General features: G+C 40.4%; 1 protein-coding gene across 5 annotated transcripts; it reads left to right on the top strand.

Annotated features, from left to right (window-relative positions):
- Positions 1-3,238: 3,238 nt before the first annotated feature.
- Positions 3,239-22,436, top strand: dnajb6b (DnaJ heat shock protein family (Hsp40) member B6b). Of its 5 annotated transcripts, none has more exons than XM_028432913.1 (10): positions 3,239-3,395; positions 8,785-8,901; positions 10,132-10,241; positions 12,663-12,737; positions 12,997-13,098; positions 15,449-15,586; positions 15,667-15,814; positions 15,913-15,983; positions 20,624-20,776; positions 21,545-22,436. In XM_028432913.1, exons 2-10 carry the CDS (start codon positions 8,837-8,839, stop codon positions 21,631-21,633), a joined length of 951 nt encoding a protein of 316 aa, XP_028288714.1. In that variant the 5' UTR covers positions 3,239-3,395; positions 8,785-8,836; the 3' UTR covers positions 21,634-22,436. The 5 variants fall into 5 exon arrangements, with proteins under 5 accessions (XP_028288714.1, XP_028288718.1, XP_028288715.1 ...); XM_028432914.1 differs by lacking the exon at positions 3,239-3,395 and adding an exon at positions 7,227-7,407; XM_028432917.1 differs by lacking the exons at positions 20,624-20,776; positions 21,545-22,436 and having other exon boundaries at positions 15,913-16,779.
- The last annotated feature ends 2,214 nt before the right edge of the window (positions 22,437-24,650 follow it).

Here is a 24,650-nt window from a genome sequence, read left to right as displayed (position 1 = left end):
AAAAGCTCCTCGTCGACGTTACATAAAGTCACTGACAGGTACATACTGCATAAAGCCAAGGTCCCCTTGAATCCAGTTGTGTCGTTGTTCAGCTTTTTTTAAAAAAGAAAATGCAACAACAACAACCATAAGAGCAACTGGAGCTGATACCTGATAGACTTCCGGTCCACCCGTGTTATTTGTTGATCTTTGGTTCCCAGCCTAATAGTTCCGCTGTTAACAAAAGCTATAAAATTACACAATAGCATCATCTAGGTGATTTAATCACTGAAACTGGTCTTTATTAAAATGGACAAAAATAAACTTCACATTCAAATCGGTTTGTTTCCACGCCTGTATGACTGACAGATCTGTATGACTGACCACTGATTCCCAGGCTCCGCAGCCGTGGATCTCACCCAACCAAGGTGACTGCTGATGACCTGTACAACATAGTATAGTTAAAAATGATACAGGACACATGCAAGGCTCAACTAATATTAGTTTTTATTATTTTGTCACATAAATCTGAAAATGAACCAAGAAGCAAAATGATTTATATCTGAAACAGTTTCCACAGTGGGTGCCACTTTTGGGTTTGGGCATTGTTGGTGCTCTCCTCATGGGTGCAGAATTACTTCCATGAGAGTCATATTGCAGCTACTTATCATTGAAAGGATTATAAACTGTTACATTGTAAGCTCAGCTGAGTTAACAGTATTTACCAGGTGCAGAAGAGGATGCATGTGTTCCAGTAATCAAGTACTCTGGGTCATCACCTAAAGGGGATTATACAGACAAACACCCGACAGAGACCTTTTATAGCCCTACAATTTGTTCAGATAAACTGCAAGGCATAATTCAGTTCTATTTTAACGCCTTACCTGGCTGTGTGTAGCTCTGGAGGCCTTGCATGTTTCCTAGAAGCTGTAAGACTCTGTCTCTGTTTCCTTCTTTTAGGACAGGTAAACGCTAAACTTGAGGTCCACTTAAAAATGTTATCAAAACCTGTGTGTGTGAAAAGTGTGAAAACGTAGTTTGGGAAGATTTTGTTAGAAAATGTTAAATTACAGTAGTTTACAACAGTATAAATAGACATCGATAACTGTTTTACATTTTTCTCATGATTTTATTATGAGAGTGTATTCCTCTGTCACAGGAACTGGAATTTATACTAGAGTCAATTGCTGGGGACGACTCAGAGGTAGAGGAGATGTCTGACATCGATGACCCCCGATAGGCTGTTTGTCACAAACAGAGCAAAGCAGCAGTGAGAAGGAGAGTAGGAGGACCCCATTCCACAGACGACTGAGGTCAGCTGACCCCAAACCTAGCCCAGTTTGAGCCTGAGGAGGAAACTGAGCGGGACCTGCAGAGGGGCAGGCTGTTCTGGAAAAACCTGAGTCCAGTGTGTAACATGCAAGGTGTTCCTGCGCTCGCAAGCTGCACACAACTGTTACATGGACTTTCACAAGGGTGAAGTTCCCACAGAGAAGAAGGAAAGCAAAAAGAAAACAAAAGCAAATTGACAAGGTTTTTAGATATGTTAAGTTTCTTGTGAATTTTTTTTGAAGAAGTGGGAACAATGAAAAATGTGTTTAGGCTTTAAATAAAACAGATTTGCATTTTGTTACACAATGGTGTATTGATTGTGTTCTGAGAATACAGACTGAGTGTCCCCATATTATGTGGGCATCATCATTTTTTTTCCAACAAGAGCTTTATGTTCAATTATATTTGTTTGTTATATTTATTGGTTCCTCCTAGGCCCAAATAGTCAGAACAAATCTAAAATACAATATCAAGGCTCGGCTCATAGGAGGTGGATGGTAGCTGTATTCAGGTCATTCTCCTCTATTCTGGGTCTGTGTTTTAGGTCAGGCTCATAATGGCAGTATAGTTGCAGGCGCAGAAACCCGTTTGTCTGGTCTTGCTTTACCTGCATGACAACAGTTCCTATAATTAACTCACCTTATTTATTAAGAATCAGGACAAACAGCTTGTGTCGCTTCGTCCACAGTACAGACAGACTGCTGTCCTCAGCCTGCTGGATCTGTGTAGTGTCAGTGGATGTGTGAGCAGCAGGTCAGCGAAGCAGCGCTGCTGTCGACAGTCAATGACGTGCTGCTTTCAGGTGCCCCCCGTAAAAACAGCAACTGTTAATCATCGAAATGAAGCTTATATTCCAAAAGTCAGATGTTTTTAATAGGCTATAATAAAAAATAAAGTAGGGGCGAGATCCCAAAGTGGCATTTGGCGTGCCTCGCTTGCTGAAGTGGTATGTGCCATGCCTGACTGTTTTAGTGGTATTTGTGGCGATCTGTGGCTCACATGCCTCTGTTGTCAAGCAACATGCCATTTTGTTGGGGATGGTTTGATGGCATTTAGTGCCCGTTTTTGGACTTTATCGCTTAGACAGTCTGCTCAAGCACTATATGTACCACTCATATGGCGTTTGGACCGATGTGTCAGCGCTGTGTGTTTTAGTGGGATGTGCCTCTTCGTTGCTCCATCATGCCACAGTTTTGGGGATGTATCTGTAAACCAGGCATGATGGAGCAACGAAGCGGCACATCCCACTAAAACACACAGCGCTGACACATCAATTATATAAATAAATCTGCCTTTTTTATTAAAAAAGTTTTTACTTTTATCTTATTGATCTTTAGATGGAATCTGATGGTATTGTTTTGATATTTGTTTTACATTTGATCAGTAGTTCTTTGACTGATTGCCGTGCAGCGTGTGTCGATGTAAATGTGCGAATGTAGAGTTGTTTATAACATGATATATTATTCTGTTCATATTGTAGGTTTAGGTTTGTTAGACATACAACGTATAAAGAATATTGTATTCAGTTTTAGTTCATAAATGCATATTGACTGTTAAATCATAGCGGTAATTAGTTGTATTTATTTGTTATCAAAACGGGCATTAAATGGCATAAAAAACATCCCCAAAACTGTGGCATGGAGCAACAGAAAGAATCTGAGAGGGGAACTTTTGCAATAACCTTTACTATTTGATTTTGTGTGCTTTTCACACACAAATTATTAAGCATTTGAATTTCAATTCATTGCGGATTCGAAGTGCCTTTGAGCACTGGGGTCATAATCCTTCAGTGCAATCGTCAATAGTCCTGTACCCCACAGCCGGTCAGTCATGATTGTATTTGCTGAGGGGGGCTCTGATACGCCAACAATACACGTGCACTTCTGAAATCCGACAGCACCTGACAGCACCTGAATGCATCAGCAGCACGGTGGGCTAGGCGGAATCAGTAGCCACACCACCAGCAACCAGCAACCAGCCACCTCCACCAGCGCCTGTTCTCCCAATTTCCGTATTTACGCGAAGACAGAGGAGAGATACGCAGCGACAGAGAGCCACTCGGGACGGAAATTTGCTTCATAAAGGTATGAACTCTTTGTTTTAGAGGAGATCTAACCGCAGTGTGGGTTGACACGACTTCAGTTTGCTAAAAAAAAGAAGCGGTGAAACCTTTTACCGTCTCCTGCCGCAGAGACCATTGTAAATGTGAGGATGCTGTCGTTTTGCAACCTCAAATTTCCTTAATCTATCGTTTTCATAATTTCCAATAATGGTGAGAACATTATTTTACTGCACATGTTGTGAGTCTGAGAGGCTGTTTTGAGGACAGAATGGTGTCCCAACGGTCGGTAAGCTAGCCGTTAAAATACGAGTGTAGCCCCGTGCTCTTAGCTGGCTGTAGCTGTATCCACAACAATGATGAAGTTAGCTACAGCTAGCTCCAACGTTAGCTCAGACGTTTCCTAACCGTTAAGTTGATTTCATATGTGAACTGGTTCATGTTGTTTATGATAATATTAGGCTTCGGTTTGTTTCGAACAATGCTCCTAAATGTTGGCTAACGTTAGCTAGTGACGGTTTGCAGCTAGTAAAGTTTCAACGTTTCTATTTTTAGAGATGTTATCACTTGTTGTGTGAGATTATTGCTATTTTATAAATATATGTACCCGCAAGGCTAATACAGCTTAAATATGCTCATTCCGCTTTAAGACTTTCCAGAAGTTTCTTTTAATCTGATGGTGTTTCACAGAGTTACTACACCACTTCAGCTGTCTACATTGCCTTTACATGCTATATTCCAGAAAGTGCAAAAACATTATCTGAAGGAAAAAAAAACAAAAAACATAAAAAGTTTTAGGTTGAATAACTAATTTTTGTCCATGGTTTATTTTCACTAACAGTTGCCATTGGTTACAGAGACCTGGGAAAGAGGAGGTACTTTATAGAATGAATCTAATCTAAATCTCTTAATCTCTATTCAAATCTCTAAATGTTTTATTGGAAAGTTAATGTATTCATCTAGTTGCTGATTAGCAACAATGATATTTGGATTTCATGACATCATCAGTTTCGGTAGTTGATTATTTATCAGATATAAAACACAAGAGCATTATATTATAAATAGTGATTACAAATAGTTATTGATCAAAACAAGCCACCTGGGGAAGAAAAAGGAAAAGAGGTCTGAGATGGTGATAGAGTTTTCACACAAGACAATTTATTACATCACATTTAAATGGATGTATTAAAACAGTAATTCCTGTTTGAAATTATTATTAAAAAACAGTGTTTGGGATTTTCTCAATTAAATGACTCAAAGTGTATTTTTTTTTAATCCTAATTGGTGAGATAGCTGTTAAAAAAATGAAACATTTTACTAAAGCTCAAAGTAATGTAAACTTCATGCCTAACTATTTCAAAAGACCATATTATAATATGGCAGAGTTTAGAAACTAGAGGATGTACATAGTATGTCTGGTAGTCTTCGGCCTTAACGTTTGACTGGAAAGATAACTTACGTGTGTGTGTGAGTGCACTATGTAAATACACCTACACAAATTCTGAGTCATTCAAAGGTATGTAAGAATCATATAAAGGATGTTTAAGTGATGAAGACTGTGCTGTGCCAAGTCATGGTGACTAAATGGTAAGGTCTGTAAAATAGCCAAATTTGACTAATGTTTGTGAGATCTGTATAAATTCAACATTATAACAGTGCATACACAGTGATGCTGAACCATTGTTGTTGATGGTAACATACTGATTTTGTGACAAGAGGGGAGATCATGAGACATTTCAAAATGTCTGGTTTAACTATCATATATAACCTTTGCACACATGACTAAAAGTTATTGAACCGCTGTTGATTAGACGTTGAATATGTAGTGGCTTACTGCCTTCTGGATGATTGATTTTAGTTGTTTACCAGCTTTCCTCTGGAATTCTTGCTCCACCACTGAATCTGTGATTGATTTCCCTGTGCAAAAAGACAGCTCTCATTGCTGTAATTGAGATTTTTTTTTAGATGAAAACCTTTTGTGTTTCCTCTAGTAGAAAGTAAAGTAAAAACTGAACACTCAACATAACACTCAGATGAGCCTGTGGTCCTGTGCACACTGTGTAATGTTTGAAGCGCCAGAGCTCCTCTCACTGCTATGAATCACTTCAGGTAGGGAAGGCTTGTTATTGTGCTGTGCTTGACTGTCAGCTGTGATTTGCACTTAGTCCTGGACTCCAGCTGCTTAAAGCCTGTTTTTTTTCCAGTGTTCTTGTCTCATTTAAAGTGGTATTTGAGAGGTCTTGGACACTGACAAAACTCTCCAACTCCCGTTTTTGATTGCAATCACGTTGTTGGTTTGAACAGAAGGAATCTTATCTTGTACTGTCACCATGAATTTTTATGATGACAATAACTGAAATTGTCTAATCAGAAATTCTAATCAGTAGATCAAAGTAACTTTACAGATAGTTAACTTGGGACTTGCAGACAGAAATCTTTACAATGTTTACCAGTCAGCCCGTACCATACCTTGGTCAGTTGCTGTGTCAAGTGCAGCATATAAAATGCGTATCTAGCCCATCCTCTCATCTGGCTCCTCTAGACAGGAGAGGCACCTCATCATCGGGGTCTTCACCTCATCACTTAGTGCAGAACAAGGCCATCTACACTGGAGAGGTGTCATTTGGGCCGTGTGTGTGTGTGTGTGTGTGTGCAGTTACATTCATGAATGTGAGCCAATGCCTAGACATCAGGGTCAGATTTAAGATCAACTGGCAAAGTTAAAAAATGAAATTTGAAATAATCTCTGGTTTTACGATTACATATATAGGACATTTTTTTTACTCTGATGATTGATGATGATGATCAGACCTACGGTTGTAAAAAACAAACAAACAGACCATAACATAAGTTAACCAGTAACTACTTGGATTCCTTCTAAAAATGGTTCATATTTACGTTTGATGGAAAAAGTATAAAGTCGCATAGTGATTGACCAGTCCAGTATTGCTTCACAGAACGCATGTTGAACCCTTATTTTCCATTTATTTTGCTTGGACTATATTAAAAAATGCATTTGGCTGTTAAGTTTTGTCTTTAACTTTATCACAGAATAAATGCTTCTTATTCAAATTTAACAAATTGCTCTTTTAGGAAAATACAATAACAGTCTTCTTCTCTAAGTGATCTGATAACATTTACAACCACCCCCTCTTGTTCACCGATGCATTATGGGATTGACTGACCCACATCTGTCCTGTTCACTCCGAGGCACAGTTCACACTCAACATAGCAGGAATCCATCTGATCTGGGTTAGCTGTGTAATGCCACCAGAAGGCATAAGTCTGCACATACATGCACAAATACACTTTCTACACAGAACTGCAAACCGCATTTCTAGCCGTCACAACTAGTGTCCATTAAATCACAACCGCTGCAGGGAGCTGGTGTTGGATGAGTAGGTCGGTAATGGCTAAAGTGAAAGAATTAAAAAAAAGTTACAATTCATAAGATGAGTCAGTACATTGTGCAGCTTTTTAGAAAAACCCAGAGGGAAATGCTGACTATTTGGGTCATATCTCTTTAGATTGTGGTCTATATTAGGTTGTGTACAAAGAAAGACATTATGACTTTTTTTGACATTATATTATTATTTTTTGTAAAACAGTAGATGGGGAAAAAACAAAATATGAGTGGAAAGTTAGGTATCAGATTGGGATATGGGATTACCGCTTAACTCTGGCATCTGAATGAAAGGAGTTTTGTGTCTGTGCCATGTCCCAGCCAGGAGTCACTCACTGGCACCTCCATGTGCCAGTGAGTGACTCCCAACTCCCCACCTAACACAAACATAATCTATTTCCAAAGGCCACAGCGTATAAATAGCAAACAAACAGGACATGGCGGGCTCCCGCAGTGGTCAATGGTTTATCATTTTTTAATAGGATAACTAAGATAGTCCTTCAATAATTAATTGGTGGGATAGCTTGGCATTTTTGCCCTTTCTGATGTATGTTTTCAGTCGGTCTGTGATAGACAAATACCTAATGAGGTGCTGTTATCTTTGAAGGTCAAGGTGGGAAAGGGAATCCGGAAGGTATGTAAGGGTGGCAACTGTGTTGATTTATCAGGTTTCAGTCAACATGTGTCATAGAGTTTTGTCTAAGGTCTTTAAAGAGGCCACAGTAAACAGAGAATTGGTTTCGGTTAATAATATATCTTCTTTTCATCACCCCCATGTTCTGCAGGTAGAACAAAGTAAATGTGGTTACAAAATCTATTTTTATCACGTCATTCAATACTGCATTGCAACAAGAGGTGTTTTTGCTTTTCTTGAATTTACGGCTTTATAATTTTGGAAAATATTCATTCATGTTTCTTCTCTAGGTGTGTCCACTAATGTATTAGCAAAAATTCAGTGTTAATAAACTATGTATTTTAGGGTTCCAAAAGATGTCCAGTGTAGCTTGCTGTGTATTTTATTTATTTCTTTTAACCACAGGCTGTGACACATTGCAGTTTATGCCGTTTATGCTTACTTTAATTCAGACAGTTGTAGATGAAGAGGATGCTTCTCATTTCCAGCTTTCAAATGAAGACTGTTTCTGGCAGAGTGTTGTTTTTTTTTTAAAGCTGCAGCTACCTAATATTAGATACATAATTAAGTTGGTAGAAGACTCTTTGGTTGGCATTTTCTTTTTAACTGGCTCATTTTAGAATAAAAGCCCTATAAAGGAGGTTTTAATTTTTTTAGTTGATGGCTACATTCTGTACATGATGTACTGAAGTTGCTGCAAATATGTTTTAAGGACTTACAAGCTAACTAGTGGGGAACAATGGGGAATGAGTCAGTAAATATATTGGTTGTAAGTGCAAGTGTGCAAAACCACAAACTATCGTAGTTTGATTACTACTTGGCTTTGAAATTGTTAGCCAGACATGCTAATTGCAGCCAGTTTTAGTGGGGAGGGTTTAGTGAGCTATACATTGGGAGATTTACGTCTAAATCCTTAACAGAGACAGATTTCATTTGTTTCTTCACACATTTGAGCCTTTTCTCTTCTGACACCTTTAATCAGACCTGTTGTGTCTTGTTTTTTTTCGCAGGCTATGCTTCATATCTCTAACATTAGGTCATGTAAAAAAACCCTGGTGTTCATAGTAAACCCAAAAATTCATGTGTTATATTTTCTCTCATTCAGCCTCAGGGTGAGGCATGATCACCCTCTTATTATGTAATTTTGCTGGGCTTGTATTAGCTTAGCTGTTCTCTCCCCAGCTTTGCTATTTCAGTGCAGTTGATTACGTTGTTGGGTATTTCCACCCATTTTAATACCACTGCCCCCTCCTTTCCCTTTCCAAGTGTACCTCCAAGGTCTAGAGGGGATGTATCACTTGTTACACATGGCTACGGCTTATTAGCTGTTATCTGTCCAAGCTAACATGTCCTAAAAGAACTTCACTCTTTCTACAGAAGCAACGCAGAGGAGGCTGACATAAAACAGCACCAACGCACAGACAGAGCCATGGTGGAATACTACCAGATATTGGGAGTCCAGAAAAATGCAACACAAGAGGACATCAAAAAAGCGTAAGTGCCCTTGAGTGTTTTCTGCTCTTCTGTTTTTCTCTCCCGGCGTTGTTGCTAAATGTCAGTCTCTTCAGAGGGTGTAATAGGTTAATTATATCCCCCTCTGGCTGTATAAACTGACACACGAAGAGGGAGAGAGAGAAAGCAGGGAGACTGCAATGCAGAAAGTTTCCACTCTTGTTCCTGTAACCTTGCTGTTGTCACATACCTTCCCCCTTCATTTACCTACAACGATTCGCAGTCACCGACTGAACCTTCCAGTTCCAGTTAATGACACTTCTTCACCAGTTTCTCACTAAACATTCTTTGTTTTGACGAGTGAAGAGGACTCTATCAAGGGAAGAATCTATGCCAAAAATTATCCTGTTAGGAATTAGTGTTTTAGGGGACATTAAAGTGTATTCTGGGTAATGCAGTAAATTACTAAATCACCAAGTAAAGTAAAAACATGTGAGAGCAGAGAAAACTACTGACCATTGTTGCTGATTTAAATCTAATTTGCAAAAAATGCAGCACAGAAAGATACTGAATGCTGACAGTCTTCTGCCATCTCTGCTGCTATCTCTGACTTGAGACTTTGCTCAGTAGGTGAAAGCATAACGATGTGAGTGAATATATAAAGTATTAATTTACAACCAGCAAAGGTGCTAATACTGACCTCAGAGACCTGCAAGTTCAGTTAAAATAATGTCGTCTGCTGCTTTTGCTGTTGCTTTTGTTTTTGTGAGCTTCTACAAAGACTGACAGGTTAGACAATTATCATCCATGCTGCATTGTTCAGTTTTGCCTTGCTGACTGACCAAGCTTTAGACAGCGAGATAATGTCACAGATTACAACACAGATGTCGACTACAAAGAGTATAGCTATGGGTCCGTAAGGGACTGAATCCCTGGATTGTCTAGTTTACTTTCAGTCCCTTGTCTTGTCCACAGCATCTATGTATCTGCTGCCGGTGCTGCTGCTGGGCAGCAAACGGCTGATGCAGCGTAAGCGGCTGTGCGAGGCCCACACTGCTTGTCAGTGCAGTTTAGACTGTCTTTGTTATTTATGCTTGGGTGAGAAGAAGGACTATGTGTGTGTATAGAATAGTGGTAGGATCTTTGTTTTAAAAAGAAAGACCTCCATGTGGATATGTGTTTCTGATAGGCAGATGTCTGTTATAAAAACGTCCATAATTTCCATTTGTGCTGTTCTATCTGTAGTGAAACTATATCATGTCTGTGTCTCAGGTACAGAAAGCTGGCATTAAAATGGCATCCAGACAAGAACCCAGACAACAAGGACGAAGCGGAGAGAAAATTCAAAGAGCTGTCAGAAGCATATGAAGTGCTCTCAGATGGTAAGATTTGACTGTAGAAAGAAAAATGGATGTTTTTCTCAATTTGCACTTTGCATTTGAAATGAGCTTTTTGAAGCCATTACAGCTCCTGTCATCTCTGCTGTTAAGAAAAGATAAGACCCCACCTCTGTTATTGCAATGCTTTATACACGCCCAGTCACAAGATGCATACGAAGAATTTGCACAGAATTTGGCAGTGTCAGGATGATTTAACTAAACTGCCTCCTCTGTATTATCACACAAACATCTTGTGTGGTGGCTTTAGTTTTACTTTCTGTCATTTGAGGAGACACAGCTATTGCTTCACATTGTAAATATGTGCAGGCACTGATTTGTTATACCTTTTTATTCTTGAAATTCAGCTTTACTTGTTGAATTTAATCTGGGCCCCAAGGTGAGGGTTGTAAGCATTTGTGTTTCATCATTTGTTAAGTGATGTCTGTGACATCAATGTTGTAGGTTGAATTATAAACCATGTTACTGTGAAACAAGCCGTGTAGTCTCTCGAAATAGTTTATGACTAGTTAGGGCCCGAGCACCGAATGGTGCAAGAGCCCTATTGAAACCCTTAGGATTATTATTTTTTTTTTTTTTTTTTTTTTTTCCCCCTCCGAGATCGCATTTTTGGAGGCCTTAACATGCCCAAAAACTCACCAAACTTGGTAGAAAAATTCATTCGCCCGAAAAATTTTGAAATTTGCTGACTTTTGAAATGCACATATAAAAATGGCTCTATAGCGCCCCCAACGCGTAGCCCCTCTGGCCGGTTTGACACAGGATTATGAAAATTGGCACACATATGTATCACCTTAAGACGCACAAAAAAGTCTCTTGGACCCCCCCTCCAAACCCAACAGGAAGTCCGCCATTTGAAGGTTTGTGGCCATTTTTGGCGATGTGTGACCCTGCTGCCAAACTTTTCACGCCTCGCATACGTCATCGGATTGAGCTGAAATTCGCCGTGTCCACTCAGGACACCATAGGGAATAGACGCATTCCAAAACTCTTACAAAAGTCTTACGGTGTGGCCGGGGCGTGGCCTCAAAGTTTGACCATTTCTGAGGACACAGAAAGTCTCTATAACTTCTTCGTTTTCTGTCCGATCTGTACGAAATGTCACATGTATGATCAGAGTCTGACCCTAAACACATCTATACAACAATATTGAGGCTTTGACAGAGCGCCACCTACTGGCTACACAAAATGTTGTGTTTTCATAGGTTTTTCTGCCTGCCCCCCTGGCCTGTTTTGAGTAGGGTCACGAAAATTGGCACACATGTTTATCACCCCAAGACGCACAAAAAAGTCTCTTGGACCCCCCCTCCAAACCCAACAGGAAGTCCGCCATTTTGAAATGTCTGTTAATTTTTGGCGATTTGTGACCCTGCTACAAAACTTTTCACGCCTCGCATACTTCATCCAATCAAGCTGAAAATCACTGTGTCCACTCAGGACACGATACAGAATAGACGCATTCCAAAACTCTTACAAAAGTATTACGGTGTGGTGGGGGTGTGGCCTCAAAGTTGACCATTCGCCATTACAAAGGAACTCCCTGTATTTTTTGCCCTAATACGTAGCCCCGCTGGCCAGTTTGACACAGGATCATGAAAATTAGCACACATGTGTATCACCCCAAGACGCACAAAAAAGTCTCTTGGACCCCCGCTCCAAACCCAACAGGAAGTCCGCCATTTTGACTTTTGTGGCCATTTTTTGCCTATTTGTGACCCTGCTTCAAAACTTTTCACGCCTCACATACTTCATGCAATTGAGCTGAAAATCACTGTGTCCACTCAGGACACCATAGGGAAAAGACGCATTCCAAAACTCTTTCAAAAGTATTACCGTGTGGTGGGGGCGTGGCCTCAAATTTGACCATTCGCCATTACAAAGGAACTTGCTCTATTCTATGTAATACTACCCATATACTTCATGCAATGTGGACAAAATCTTACAGTACTGCTATGGACCCGAGTCTGAACAGATATATATGCTAATAGGATGATACGGTCATAGCGCCACCTACTGGTAGCAGGAAAGTTTGGTTGTAAACATGTGTTTGTTGTATATCTGTGGAAATGAGAGGAGGAGAGCATAGGACAGGAGAGTATAAGAGACGAGAGCATAGGAGAGAAGACTGCGATGACCCCGCGGATCGCCAGGTGCGCGAGGGCCCGCAATGCTGCTTGCAGCTTTAATTTTCTATGATTTTTCTGTAAAAATTAAAAGTGGCTGCTAGTTTGAGGCACATATTTTGCAGCTTGATGTAAAACATATTTTACAAAACATATGTTGTCATTCCAACTGGTGTAATAAAGTAAAAGTGTAATGTACGTAAAATGTATATTAAACTAATGACACTTTTTGGTTTGGTTTATTTGCAGCTGTTGTTGTAAAGTCCTGTTTTTTCTGTCCTAGAAAACAAGAGGAATATTTATGATCGATACGGCAAAGAAGGCCTCACAGGAGGAGGTGGAGGAGGAGGAGGAGGAGGTAAGCCTTTCACAATATGTATGCTGTGGAGATGACTGATAAGATTTCAGTAGCTGTTTTTAATATGGAATCATTGAAACATGACAGGGATTAAAAATGGGATTAGATCTATTAGTGTGTTCTGTGTAGGTGGAAAGTTGGACAAGTACAAAGCGCTTGGTATTGCCTTGCTATATTTATGACTTGTTATGATATGTGTGTTAGCAATATTATCTTTGGAGACTGTTTATAAACTTCATCTTTATTTTACGTCTTACAGGAGGCCACTATGGTCACTTCGGTGGCAGCTTCACATTCCGTAATCCCGAGGATGTTTTCAGGGAATTCTTCGGCGGCAGAGATCCATTTGGAGATTTTTTTGGTGGGTTTATCTCATTTACTCAGAGGCACTGTTTGGATTGGTTGTTTTCAGAGACGGGAGTGAAGAGAGACATCAGAGAAGGGTGGTGTAAGCAATGGCTATTATTAACTTCACAATTTTATCTGGTCTAAAAACACACATGGATGCCCTGGAAGTACTAAACTGAGACAGATATGCAGGAGAACATCATGCTGCCCTCAGTTTGATGTATGTAAACCATTGCATTTTCTATTTCCTAATTAGTTTGCCGGTTAGCCAGTTGCTGCTGCTGTGTAGGAATATGGAGGGTGGAGCGCTAGACACAGGAAAGCTTCTGTTAATCCCCCACAGCACCGTAATGGGCATCTCCGATGCACCAAGCCTCAGGTGGTCATCTGCCACTAAATGTCACACGTAGGGAACCACTGAGGTTCTCTGCTGGATGTCAACTTCATTATGCTACTTCAGCCTATTAACTAGAGTTTACTATAGACCTGTCCTTTTTATTTATGTATATTTAATTCTTGTAATTAATTGTACACAAAATGACACTAATTTTGATGTAGGTTTTTGGCAAGTTGCTGAAATCACTGTGCGATCTGGTGCATTAGGTTTGCCTCAGAAATTTCACTTTTAAGCATAATAAAATGGATATAAGTTTAGTTTCTGTCCTCGGTTGTCTGGGTTCAGCTAAAGGCTGATTGGAAGGCATGTGTAGTTCACCCCACGTAGCTCTAAATATGGAGTTCAGACGCAGGCAGAGGATGGATTTGAGCATCTACATCACTCAACTGGAATGCTTTCAAAAATAGCTTCCGTATTAAAACAAAAGCAGATGTAATAACGCCAAGTGTGTGCTCACTGTGTCAGAGCACATGGTGGGTCAGTATGGATGTGCAAAGTAGACTTAGAAAATCCTATGTTATTTGAATACATGATGATTACAAAGTTATTTTTGTTTTGTTTTTAAATGCGTTTAACAGTGCAGACGTGTGTTAAGATGGGTAAGAAAACATGGTAGAGCACAGCTGTTGCTGTTTACTTTCTTCAGTAAATGGTGATGGTAAAAAAAGCCGAACCATAAAACTGTCTGCACTGTCGCACTGAAGAGTAAAGTTCAACTTGTGTTTTGACTGGTGGCAACTTCTATTATTCCTGATTGGTATGCAACTGGATACACCGAGCCATCCATCTTGTCAAGTTTGCTTCTCTCTATATTAAGTGTGTTCTCTGGAAGAGCCATTTTAGTTCTCCTTAAGAGAAGGAGGATTTAGATGTGTTACAAAATCCCCATCCAGCCTCCAGTCCTGTCAGTCCAGCAGGTTGTCTCAGTGAGCAGCAGCTGGTCCTGTGCATCTGTCACTCAGCCACCTCCAGCAGACTGTGGGGGGGGGGGGGGGGGGTAAAGACAAATACAGAGCCACACAGTGACGAAGGGCCCAGTCATCTGCCAAGAACAGCAGATACTTGTTCTCAAATGAACATGTGAAGAGGCAGAAGAAAGGTCAGCTGATTGTTACATGTTGGACCTGCTCTTCCTCTAATTGAACTTGTAAAACAAATATATTATATTCATATTTATATCAATTATTACTCAGCTTTTGTACACATCATGGTGTACATGCTCAGTTTGAAAGCGCGTAAATGCTGTCACTTTGATCTATTCATGCTATTATGCCCCATGTATTGTTATACAGGCATGGTTCATTCCTCTTTTAATCCTCCATGTTTGTGCTTGATAGGTCTCTTAAAGTTGTTAGAGTATGTAAGAGTGCCCTGCTTTGTCTTCAAGAATGCTGCTGCATCTCTTCCAGCTATCCCTTTGTGTGCACTGATCATGTATCAAGATTTGAAAGCGTAAACAGCATTCCTCAGCACTTCTGGTCCTCTTTCCTCTACTGACAGCTTCCTGTAAGAGCTCAGCTGTCCCCTTTTGAGATCTTCGGGATAAATGTACAGTAATGCAGTTACAACAGTAGTCTTGAGATACTTTTATTTTAAGCTTTCTGTCAGAGGGAACAAGCCAAGCTTTCTTGCTGCTGCCTTGGAACATTCAAGGTTGAAGAGGGAGTCTTCTTTCAGCAAATGGTGCCAGTGATCCAGCCTTATCCTGCTAGGGTGACCCAGATTGGCATAGTGCAATTAGTAGCATGTCCACAGGGCTTTAGGATTGGAATTAGTGGTCGGCACTTTGACAGTTCAGGCTCAGGTTGTTCCAGAAATGTTCCACAAAATGATGCTCAGCTCATCTTCTGTACCTTTAGAAGGTGGCAGGTTTTTAGCTACCTGGGCCAGCTGAATGGAGGAAAAACTGACATTATTATTTTCCATAACTACATCTGTTAATCTCACTCTGTGATTCCCCTCATAGCTGACGACCCCTTTGACGATTTCTTCGGAGGCAGTCGTAGTCACCATAGAGGGCCAAGCCGGGGCAGGATGGGTGGACCTCTCTTCGGTTTTGGAGGCTTTCCAGCATTTGGGGCGGGCTTCTCAGGGTTTGATTCAGGTTTGGACATCACAACAAATAACTGGAAGTAAGAATAACCAATTTTAACATTTTAACGGGTGTTTTTTTTCCTTTTGTAGGGTTTAACTCGTTTGGAGAAATGGGTGGGGGAGGATTCACCTCCTTCTCTTCATCATCTTTTGGTGGTGGCGGAGGAGGAATGGGGAACTTCAAATCTGTGTCGACCTCCACCAAGATTGTCAACGGCAGAAAAATCACAACAAAAAGGCATTTACATGTTAAATTCAAAATCATCATCTATATGACCTCTGTAATCATCCCGATTTCTAACTGGACCTTTTTTTGCTCTTTATTGTGTCTGACAGGATTGTGGAGAACGGCCAGGAGCGGGTTGAAGTGGTGGAGGATGGTCAGTTAAAATCTCTAACAGTTAATGGTAAGGAGCAGCTTTTAAGACTGGATAACAAGTAAATAACTGGCCACACCATTTGATCAGCATACATTTTTCTGGAAAACTCCCAGCAGTTGATCAGTCAGTTTATCCTCTCTCTGTCCTCCTGCATCTCATTCCCAAAGAACAATTTTCTCATTTTAATTTGGCTGTGAGGAAGGCGAGAGACATTTTCACAGTATTTCTATATTTGTATTTATTCTTTTATTTTGGAGGGGACCAGCTTGCTGGGATTTTGTGTTTTTGTTTTCTAAAATAATTGAATTGTACTTTAACTTCTGCCATATGCACACACCTGGGTATGTGCTATGTATATATCGATATATATTTTTCCTTTGGGGTGTATATTGTCTTTGTTGTTGTAGCAGGAAAAAAAAGATGCTGTACATTTGACATCTGCATGTGTTTTCATTTGACAGATTTAACAAGTGAATGAGAGCAGCTTAACTCCTACACCTTTATGTATTAACTTCACCTTGCTAACCTGTTAGCTATTACCATGTTCATGCGTGTGTAATAAGAATGACATAGATTATTAATAAATTAATTATAACGATGTGCATTTTTCTTACATTTGTTTGTGAAAATACCACAGTGTGTTTGGTTTGTTGTGCATGATTGCTGATTGAAGGTGGCTGCTTTACTGTCAGCAGAACTTAAGAACCCCAGACCACAAAACCAACACCTTGCTGTTACCAGACACACGGGGGATTTTTCATTCTTTGTACAAAGACAATAAAGAGTTGAAATTTGGTGAATAAACTTAAAGTTTGTCATGGAATTGCTGCTGCAGTCACCTGGTGTCTGTGTGATGTTTTCTCTTGGCTGTAGTTGGCTTTTTACCATCTCATGCTCTGGATGTGTGAGGCATCTGCTTGTGCCTGATCACTAAAGGAAACCACAGTGGCTGCTTCTTTTGAACACTCGCTACCTACCACACCTCAGCTCACAGTGTGCAATATTTTAACCTACTAATGCCTCTGATTCAGTACAGGTGACTCACATCAGGGCTGATCCTACGCCTGCAGAGTGTGCTTTCACTAAACCAACCCTTCCATCATTTATATAAGATCATCCCTTCAAAGCCTGAACTGTTTTTCTCCTGTGAGGTAGGTAGGTATGCTATACCTTCACCAACCAGGTGACTATGAAACAACGCCCACTTCCAGGATTCCTCTGCCCTTCCTCATGCCTCTTGATTCCTCTCCTGCCCCTCCCTGCTGCACTTTTTTATGAGGTTGTAAATGCGCTGATGGTGCATATGGTTTGAATATGACCTGGAGCAGAACCTGATCTGATCTGAGCGGACAGACTTCTAGGACAGAAAATATAACTACACTGTTCAGTCTGTGTTAAACATCTTATGTGTTCTCAAAAACAAATGCACGCTGAAAATTCCCAACTTGGAGACATTTGTTAGAAATATGAGAAACATTTGGCATGATCAGTTCAGATTCAGCGTGAAATTGTCAGTGTGTGCGCAGGCCATTAGCTCAAAGGTTACTTTGTACAGAGGGAAAAATGAGTGTGTGTGTGTCTGTGTGTTTTTGAGGAATGTGCTCAAGGCTAGTTTATTTACACAAGCCCCACTGCATATTTTTGAGAGATGAGTCAGGAGGGAAAGAAAACAGCAGGGTGAGGCCTTCAGAGAGTCAAGCTCAAATGTGAAGGTTTAACACTGACACTTGACTTTGACATTTTACACCACATGTATGAATGTGAAATTTTGGTTGCTTGTTTTTGTATATTCCTGGTGTGGCGGGCTCCTCTGCTCCTTTGGTTTTTTTGTTCTTTAAATGTCTTATCAACCAGTGCTGATTGAGGAGGCAGTTGCGCCTGCCCAGTCTTGTTGCTAGGTGACACTGCCGTGCTGCACAACCCCCCCCCTCCTAATTTTTTAAACAAATCCTTTAGGCTCTCTCTCTCTCTGTCTTTGCATGTATGTAAATGTGCTGAGTACAGTAGATGTTGCTATAGACGATGATTATTACATACAGCAGGTATCTTATCAGTATGATCTGTTTCTATAACATCCAGGAAGCTGTAAAACTCCTTCAATTATCACATTATGACAGTACAAGACAGGGACTACATTTATGGTGCAATAGCTCCCCCTCCTGGATGATGTTATTATTTTTATTATTATTATTATTATTATTATTATCACTACAAATGTAACTCAATTAGGCTATTTGACACAAATTCTAGTATTTTCTCACTCCCTAAAATGGAGTCCTTAAATAGACAGAGCAGTTCATGTGTTATTTTAATGTTTAGATAATTATTAGAAGATTTTTCTTTAATCAACGAGAAGCAAATAAAATTCTAAATAGCTAGAAAAATAAGGCAAAAAAATTCTTTGATTAATTCAGAGATGTCACCCTTTTTTGTACCACACATGAATTTGATGCTGTTCACTCATGTTGCCACTAGATGACACTGTTTGTACAAAAAAGACGTACAAACATGACATAATTTGGCTGAAGGATCATTACTGTGAGAATATTCACAGCAAGTGTCATGATGGCCACATGTACATTATCAGAAAACCTAAATCTCAACAAAAAGAATGAATTAATTTTATGTTAAATGAAAACACATATTAACAGAAACAAAAACAGACCCTTTAATACTTTGAGAGGTCATGAAGAGCCTTTAAAAACATTGCAGCCTCTTCATCCATCTATTCCAATATGACACTGTGATTTCCTGTCTCCACCTTATGAAAGATGGCTTCCTGTTGGCTGAAAGCAGCATCCGGTTTTAATCCCTCCACCTCCTCATCTGCTTGACAGCTTTGTGTGAAAACCTGAGCTCGGCCCGCAGCCACCAGCCACTATATCAACGATAGCAAAGATAAGCTGCCCGTTTCTCTTTGGCCGTGTCTGAACAAGGACACAGAGTGTATCTCTCTGCGCTCAGCAGTAGAGTCACACCAGCACGACATCGGGCATTTTGAACCCAGGGAAGGTGGACTGTTGAAAATAATCTGGCCCACAGTTGTGGTTGTCATGTAGGGTTAGCCTCCGTCTGAACAGTGATTTATTTTAGGCTTCCTAAAGCTCCAGACTGCTGCAAGTACATGGATTTTGTGTCTGTGTGTGTTTAGGTGTTAACCCACATGTTTGTGCCTCATGTATTTCAGTCTAGACACACACATGCATACACACTGCATTGTTTAGCCTGGAGACAAATGACAGGCACTTGCAAGACAATAGCTGCAAATGAAAGCATCCAGGAACCCAACTCTGTTTTTCAAATTAAGTCCTTGATCCAGAAAATAAAAGGCCGCCTCTATGAACGTTAAAACAATCTCATTATCATCAGTGCTCTTTGATATTGTTTTGGTTGAAATTAATTAACCGCTGATGGATTACACAACATGATAGTGAGAGCAATCTTATCACAAGGTAACTGGACCTGTAATAGATGCAAATATTGATCCTCAGGAGCAAAGCAGGGCTGGAACAAAGCACATAACCTTGAAGTCACAAGCATTTTGGTTTAATCCAGCTGTCCAACTTCACCTGATAGCATCACAAATGCAGGTTGGGATTAGTTTTTTTTCTTCTTCTTCAAGCTGTAGCCTTGAGAGTAAAGCCACCAATTGTCCTGTTGTCTGCAGGTCTACTGGGAGCTGATGTCTCCTTGTGGGGTCAACTCTGCTCTGTGTTCAGTTTAAGAAGCTAACTCCCTAGCAGCTCCCTAAAGTTTAAGAACATGTGAAAACAACTCTGGCAGTTTCAATTGAAAAAGCATTTGTGACAAAGAAATTGGTCTTGGGTCAACGTGGCTGACCTGCAGTATTAAGATGCCTATTCAGAGAGAATTGAAATGCACTGTTGTTTTTGTGTCTGAGCACAAGCAGCAGTCGCCTGTGATTGCCTCTCAGCCAGCTCCACTTGAAAAGCTCCTTCTAAAACACTGACATTAATTGGTTATATATTGACAACAGGTACAGTACCATCAATCAGAGCTTCCCGATGAAGCGTTTGAGGAATTTTTTGTGAGGTCCTCTTCTGACTGGGACCAGGTTCAGCACGGCGAGCATCTGGCCTCCTTTCTTCTCCTCTCCGCTGCCTTAATTACACAACACAATGGCGATGAGATCTGCCTGTAATCTCCCAGCATAATAAGCCCCCCCCCTCCTCCTCCTCTATACCCTGCCTGCCACTAATTCAATATAAATGTAAATTACCTAGAGAAAAGAATAACCAAATCTCATTTTATTTACATGACTAATCACAATAAAGTCAGGCAGATGAAATATGAATGAAATATATGGTTGAAAGGAAAAGGGAGGGGGGGGGGGTATGGCTGCAGGGACTCTTCGAACCTCTTGTTTTATATCATCTTTGCTGTTTCTTGCTGTTACATAAATATACCTTTTGGACTCAACCTGCTGTAATATATGTGTGAATCTATTTTTTTCCCTGTCTGAGTGTATTCACACTGCCAAGGGCATCAAGAGGTAATATGTTTTTCTGCAACCAACATCTAATGTCAGAAGTCTACATGGGGGGAAAAGGAGATTTAATGTTGATTTAAACACCTCAGGCGATCCATCCAGACAGCAAGAAGCTTAGATGTGATTCATTGCCACTCTGCTCTGCTCACACCCACAGACATCGCCAACGAAGACCCCTTTGAGGAGGAGTTTCGTCGCCGCAGACAGAATGCACTTCCTGGCCTTGGCTTGCACCAGCGCTACCTGAGGAGCTCCACACAGAATCCCTCGGAGGAAGAGGAGGAGCACGGCCTGCAGAGCCTAACGAGAGGTCCGCCCACCCGCCACTGCGGGGCTGATTAATTACCAGTACACACAGCTCCCCTTTAAAGAGCAGAGTCTTTACAAGTGCAGCTAATTGTCTGCTTCTGTCTGATGGCCACACAAAGGGCCATGACAGAGAGTGGCGTGTTTGATTGACAGATGTAAACACAGAGGACAGACGTGTTCATTAGGTGTCTCTGTTCTACGTCACAGTAACGAGCAGAGGTCAGAGTCTACCCTCTGTTTTCCTGCCCGGGGTCGGGAAGTCAGGCACAAAAGCTGAGCAATTATCTGCAACACACAGTCGCTGAATGTTTTATAATGGCAGCTTCGTTAGTCGAGGAGGGGACCTTTAATTTCACTGTGCACAGAGTTCCTGCTGGGACACAAACAAAGGCCCTAATTCTCCTCCTGAGATAATGACACAAACTACTCAGAGAGAAAAGTGTTTTAACTACTGCTGAGAGCCAAGAAAATCATTTCTGAGTAGTCACTCTTTATAAAGTTTGCAAGGAGAAACTTAAAGCTTTGCAAACAATTACAGCTATGTCACCAATATTCATAAGGACAACATTCGGTTGCCATATTCTCTAAGGTCCATGCATAATAGTCTCGATGTGACCAATCAGAGGACAGTTTGCACATGGTTTTCCTCTCTCTGCCTGAAGGTGGAGACACATATTCTGTGCTGTAGCTTTAAACGATAACAACTGTCAGTCTTTTATATAAAGCTGTTTTTTAATAATGATGATTTTTTTATTTTGTTATTTTGAAGGACATTCAGACGGCAAGAGGAAGAAACTGAGAAAGAAAAGAGCTCCTTGGCTTTTCCCTCGGTTCGGTGGACTCGGTGCCTTCTTCTAAACACACACACACACACACACACACATGCAGACATGTTGGCATCAGTCATATGTGGCATTAGTTCATCCTTGCTGTGTGTCAGAGGCCCCCAGTGCTGCACTGTATCTCCTCATGTCTGTCAGCTGCAGTTCATACTCATGCCTGCTTTCATCAGCTTGCTGCAGAGACTTCACTTCAACCTTGTATTTGTCATCTAAGTTTCATTTTAAACTTGTTGCCATTGATGTATTTATTGTGGGTGGACCCTGAGCATGTACAGTGAGCATATAGAACTTGTATTAAACTCTTGTGATTGGACTTTTCCACTTTTTACAGCATGTTTTGAGAGAGTGTTTGAAAGGATTCAGGTGGAAGGAGAATTGCAGTCGCAGCCTTGTTTGTAATAAGCGTGAACATTGCTGCACTAACACTGTGTAGCATGTGAGAATAAGTGAAGGTCAAGCTATTCAGCAGAGCCTTCTTTCAGGAAGGAGGGCGGGGGATAACTGGGGGAATGAAAGCAGTGAAGGAGATTAACATGACTCCCAATAACATTATCCACTCTTTTACCTCCGCTTCCACAGGGTGATAAGTCACCGTTAACTCCTCTAGAAGTCAGTATTGTATAGGATCTTTTGGATGGAGTGGATTCCGCAACATTTTAATCTTCGACAAATGTTTTTGTAAAAGATTTCTTCAACACAATAACAGTTTCCCTCATCTGATTTGTCCTTGAAGGATTGTTTTTGTGATAACAGTGAGTGGAAATGTGCCCAGACAAATGTTCATTTTTTTGGACTCTCAATAAAAGCTTACAGAAAACATGCCCTCTGAGCTGTCAACTTTTTAGTGTGTTTATTATAAAGAATTATTCCAACATCAAATTAGCTCACAAAAATTAACAGACACTTTAACAGACACAACAGACACAACAGTGTGATTCTGATTCAATATTTAATTTTTTTTTAAAAAAGACAAAAGTCTGAGAACATTCCTGGCAGATTTATGGGTGATAGTGATATCTGTGCATCAAATGCTGATTGATTGGTTGAAAGGTTAGCTTAAACAAGGAAAAGAACAACCACCAGCAGAGTTTACCACAACAATGTGTACACAATGGCTCATACTTGAGCAGAAAAGCGCAATATAAGACCAATGCATCATTATTATTTTTTATCATATGTTCACACTCATTCAAATAAAATGTAGTTTACAAAGGTCATGACCCCATATCCTGCTTTCACCTGGACTAGCTTCCTGTGCAGCAGCACACCTGCCCCTTGAATTGGGTTTTGAGTTGGCAGGTTGCTGTGACTGGCAGGTTACAAGTCTAAAATGTGAGACACAAGCAAGTTTCATAGTCAAAACTAGGGTTAGGGTTAGAGTTAGGAAGGTCACAGAGTTGTGGTTCAAAGTTTATTACATTCGGCTTACTGAGACCATAACAGAAATGTCTCACTTGAGGCTCTAAGCCTCACGGCGGCCGAGAGCCTAACCCTAGTTTTGACCCTATCCCTAGCTGTAACCCCAACTTTAACCCTAATGCAGGGCTAGGGTTAGCATCTCAGCCGTCGTGAGACATACAGAGCCTCAAGTGAGACATTTCCGTAATGGTCTCAGTGAGCCGAAGGCATTAAACTTTGAACCACAACTCTGTGCCCTTCCTAACTGTGAAACCCTAACCCTAAACCTAGCTGTAATCCTAATCCTAATCTTAATGCAGAGCTAGGGTTAGCATCTCGGCCACCGTGAGGCATAGAGCCTGATTTGAGACCTTTTCTGAAATTTTCTCAGTGAGACGAAAGTGATAAACATTGAACCACAAGTCTAACCCCAACTCTTATCCTAGTTTTGAAAAATGGGACTATTGAAGTCTACCTGAACTACATTCAAAATGCTGAAAACATAACGTTTGTATTGTTAAGTTGGTAAATTAGTCTGTTGTAACAGGGAAAGTTCACCCTGCTTTAGTGCAAAGAGGTGGTGTTACAAGAATATTGCCAGTGCATTTAGTGTACTTATTACAGAGTAAAAAGATTTCCCAGGGTAGTAATATGTCATTTATATAAAAACTATTTAATTAGGTTGTATAGATGTAACCTCACTGTAAGATAAATGATCGTCCTGTATTTTCACTGATTTGAACAAATGCATAAAATGAGTGTGATCTGTTGGCTTGATATAAGGCTAAAAATCACCCCCTCAGAATGAGATAATTTGGGTAAATTTTACATTTTCTCAATAGAGTCATGCCAATATTGTACTGTAGTGTTGTACTATTTGGTATCTCTAATATTTCCTGATGCCACAGGATTAAAAGACAAAAATGACTTGGAAATGGCTGGAAAATGTGTGTGATTAAAAGTTTGAAAAGCTCCATTGTCCACTGTACTTGTCCCTGAAATATGTCCTTAACAAGGGTCAATACCAAGATATGTACCAGTGTCATTTTATTGGAGGAGAGCAACTTTATAAGCTGATAACAATAATTTAGCTGTGACTTCAATAGGGTTATCATACCAAAATGTTGACTACAGACATGTATTTTTTCAAAAAGTAGAAGCAACCTTTGCCACCTTGAGTGGTACCAACATCTCGTGTGGCCCACGGACTATCTCTCTAGTGAAAACCAGAAGCACACTGCTGGTTTAAATGAATGAACACAGTACCAAAACAACGAGCTGAAAGGCACTAAAAAGCCCCAAAGAGTTCCAATTTGCTGATGTTTTCGATAAGACCATTCCTTTCATATCACATATCTGAAAATGTGTAAAAAGTTTCAAATTTCACTTTTAAAATAAAGGTATCAAACTTTGCAATCCAGTATGTCCCCTGAGCTGCATCGTCTCTTACTGTTGTATGTGTGAATATTTACCACCTGCTCTCCTAAGCACAGTTATTGAATAGGAGCAGGAACAAAACCGCCTGGATTTTCCTGTCACATGGGCCGAGCCTGGAAGATTATTTTGAATGAGCCTGCAGTGTTTTGTATTATTCATGTGGCAGAACGCATGCATGTGACCCAGCAACTCATTTGG

The sequence above is a fragment of the Parambassis ranga genome, chromosome 20, assembly GCF_900634625.1.
Source record: "Parambassis ranga chromosome 20, fParRan2.1, whole genome shotgun sequence".
Taxonomy (NCBI): Eukaryota; Metazoa; Chordata; class Actinopteri; family Ambassidae; genus Parambassis; species Parambassis ranga.
Note: the sequence above shows the minus strand (reverse complement) of the source record. Positions and strands in the feature narration are given on the sequence as shown.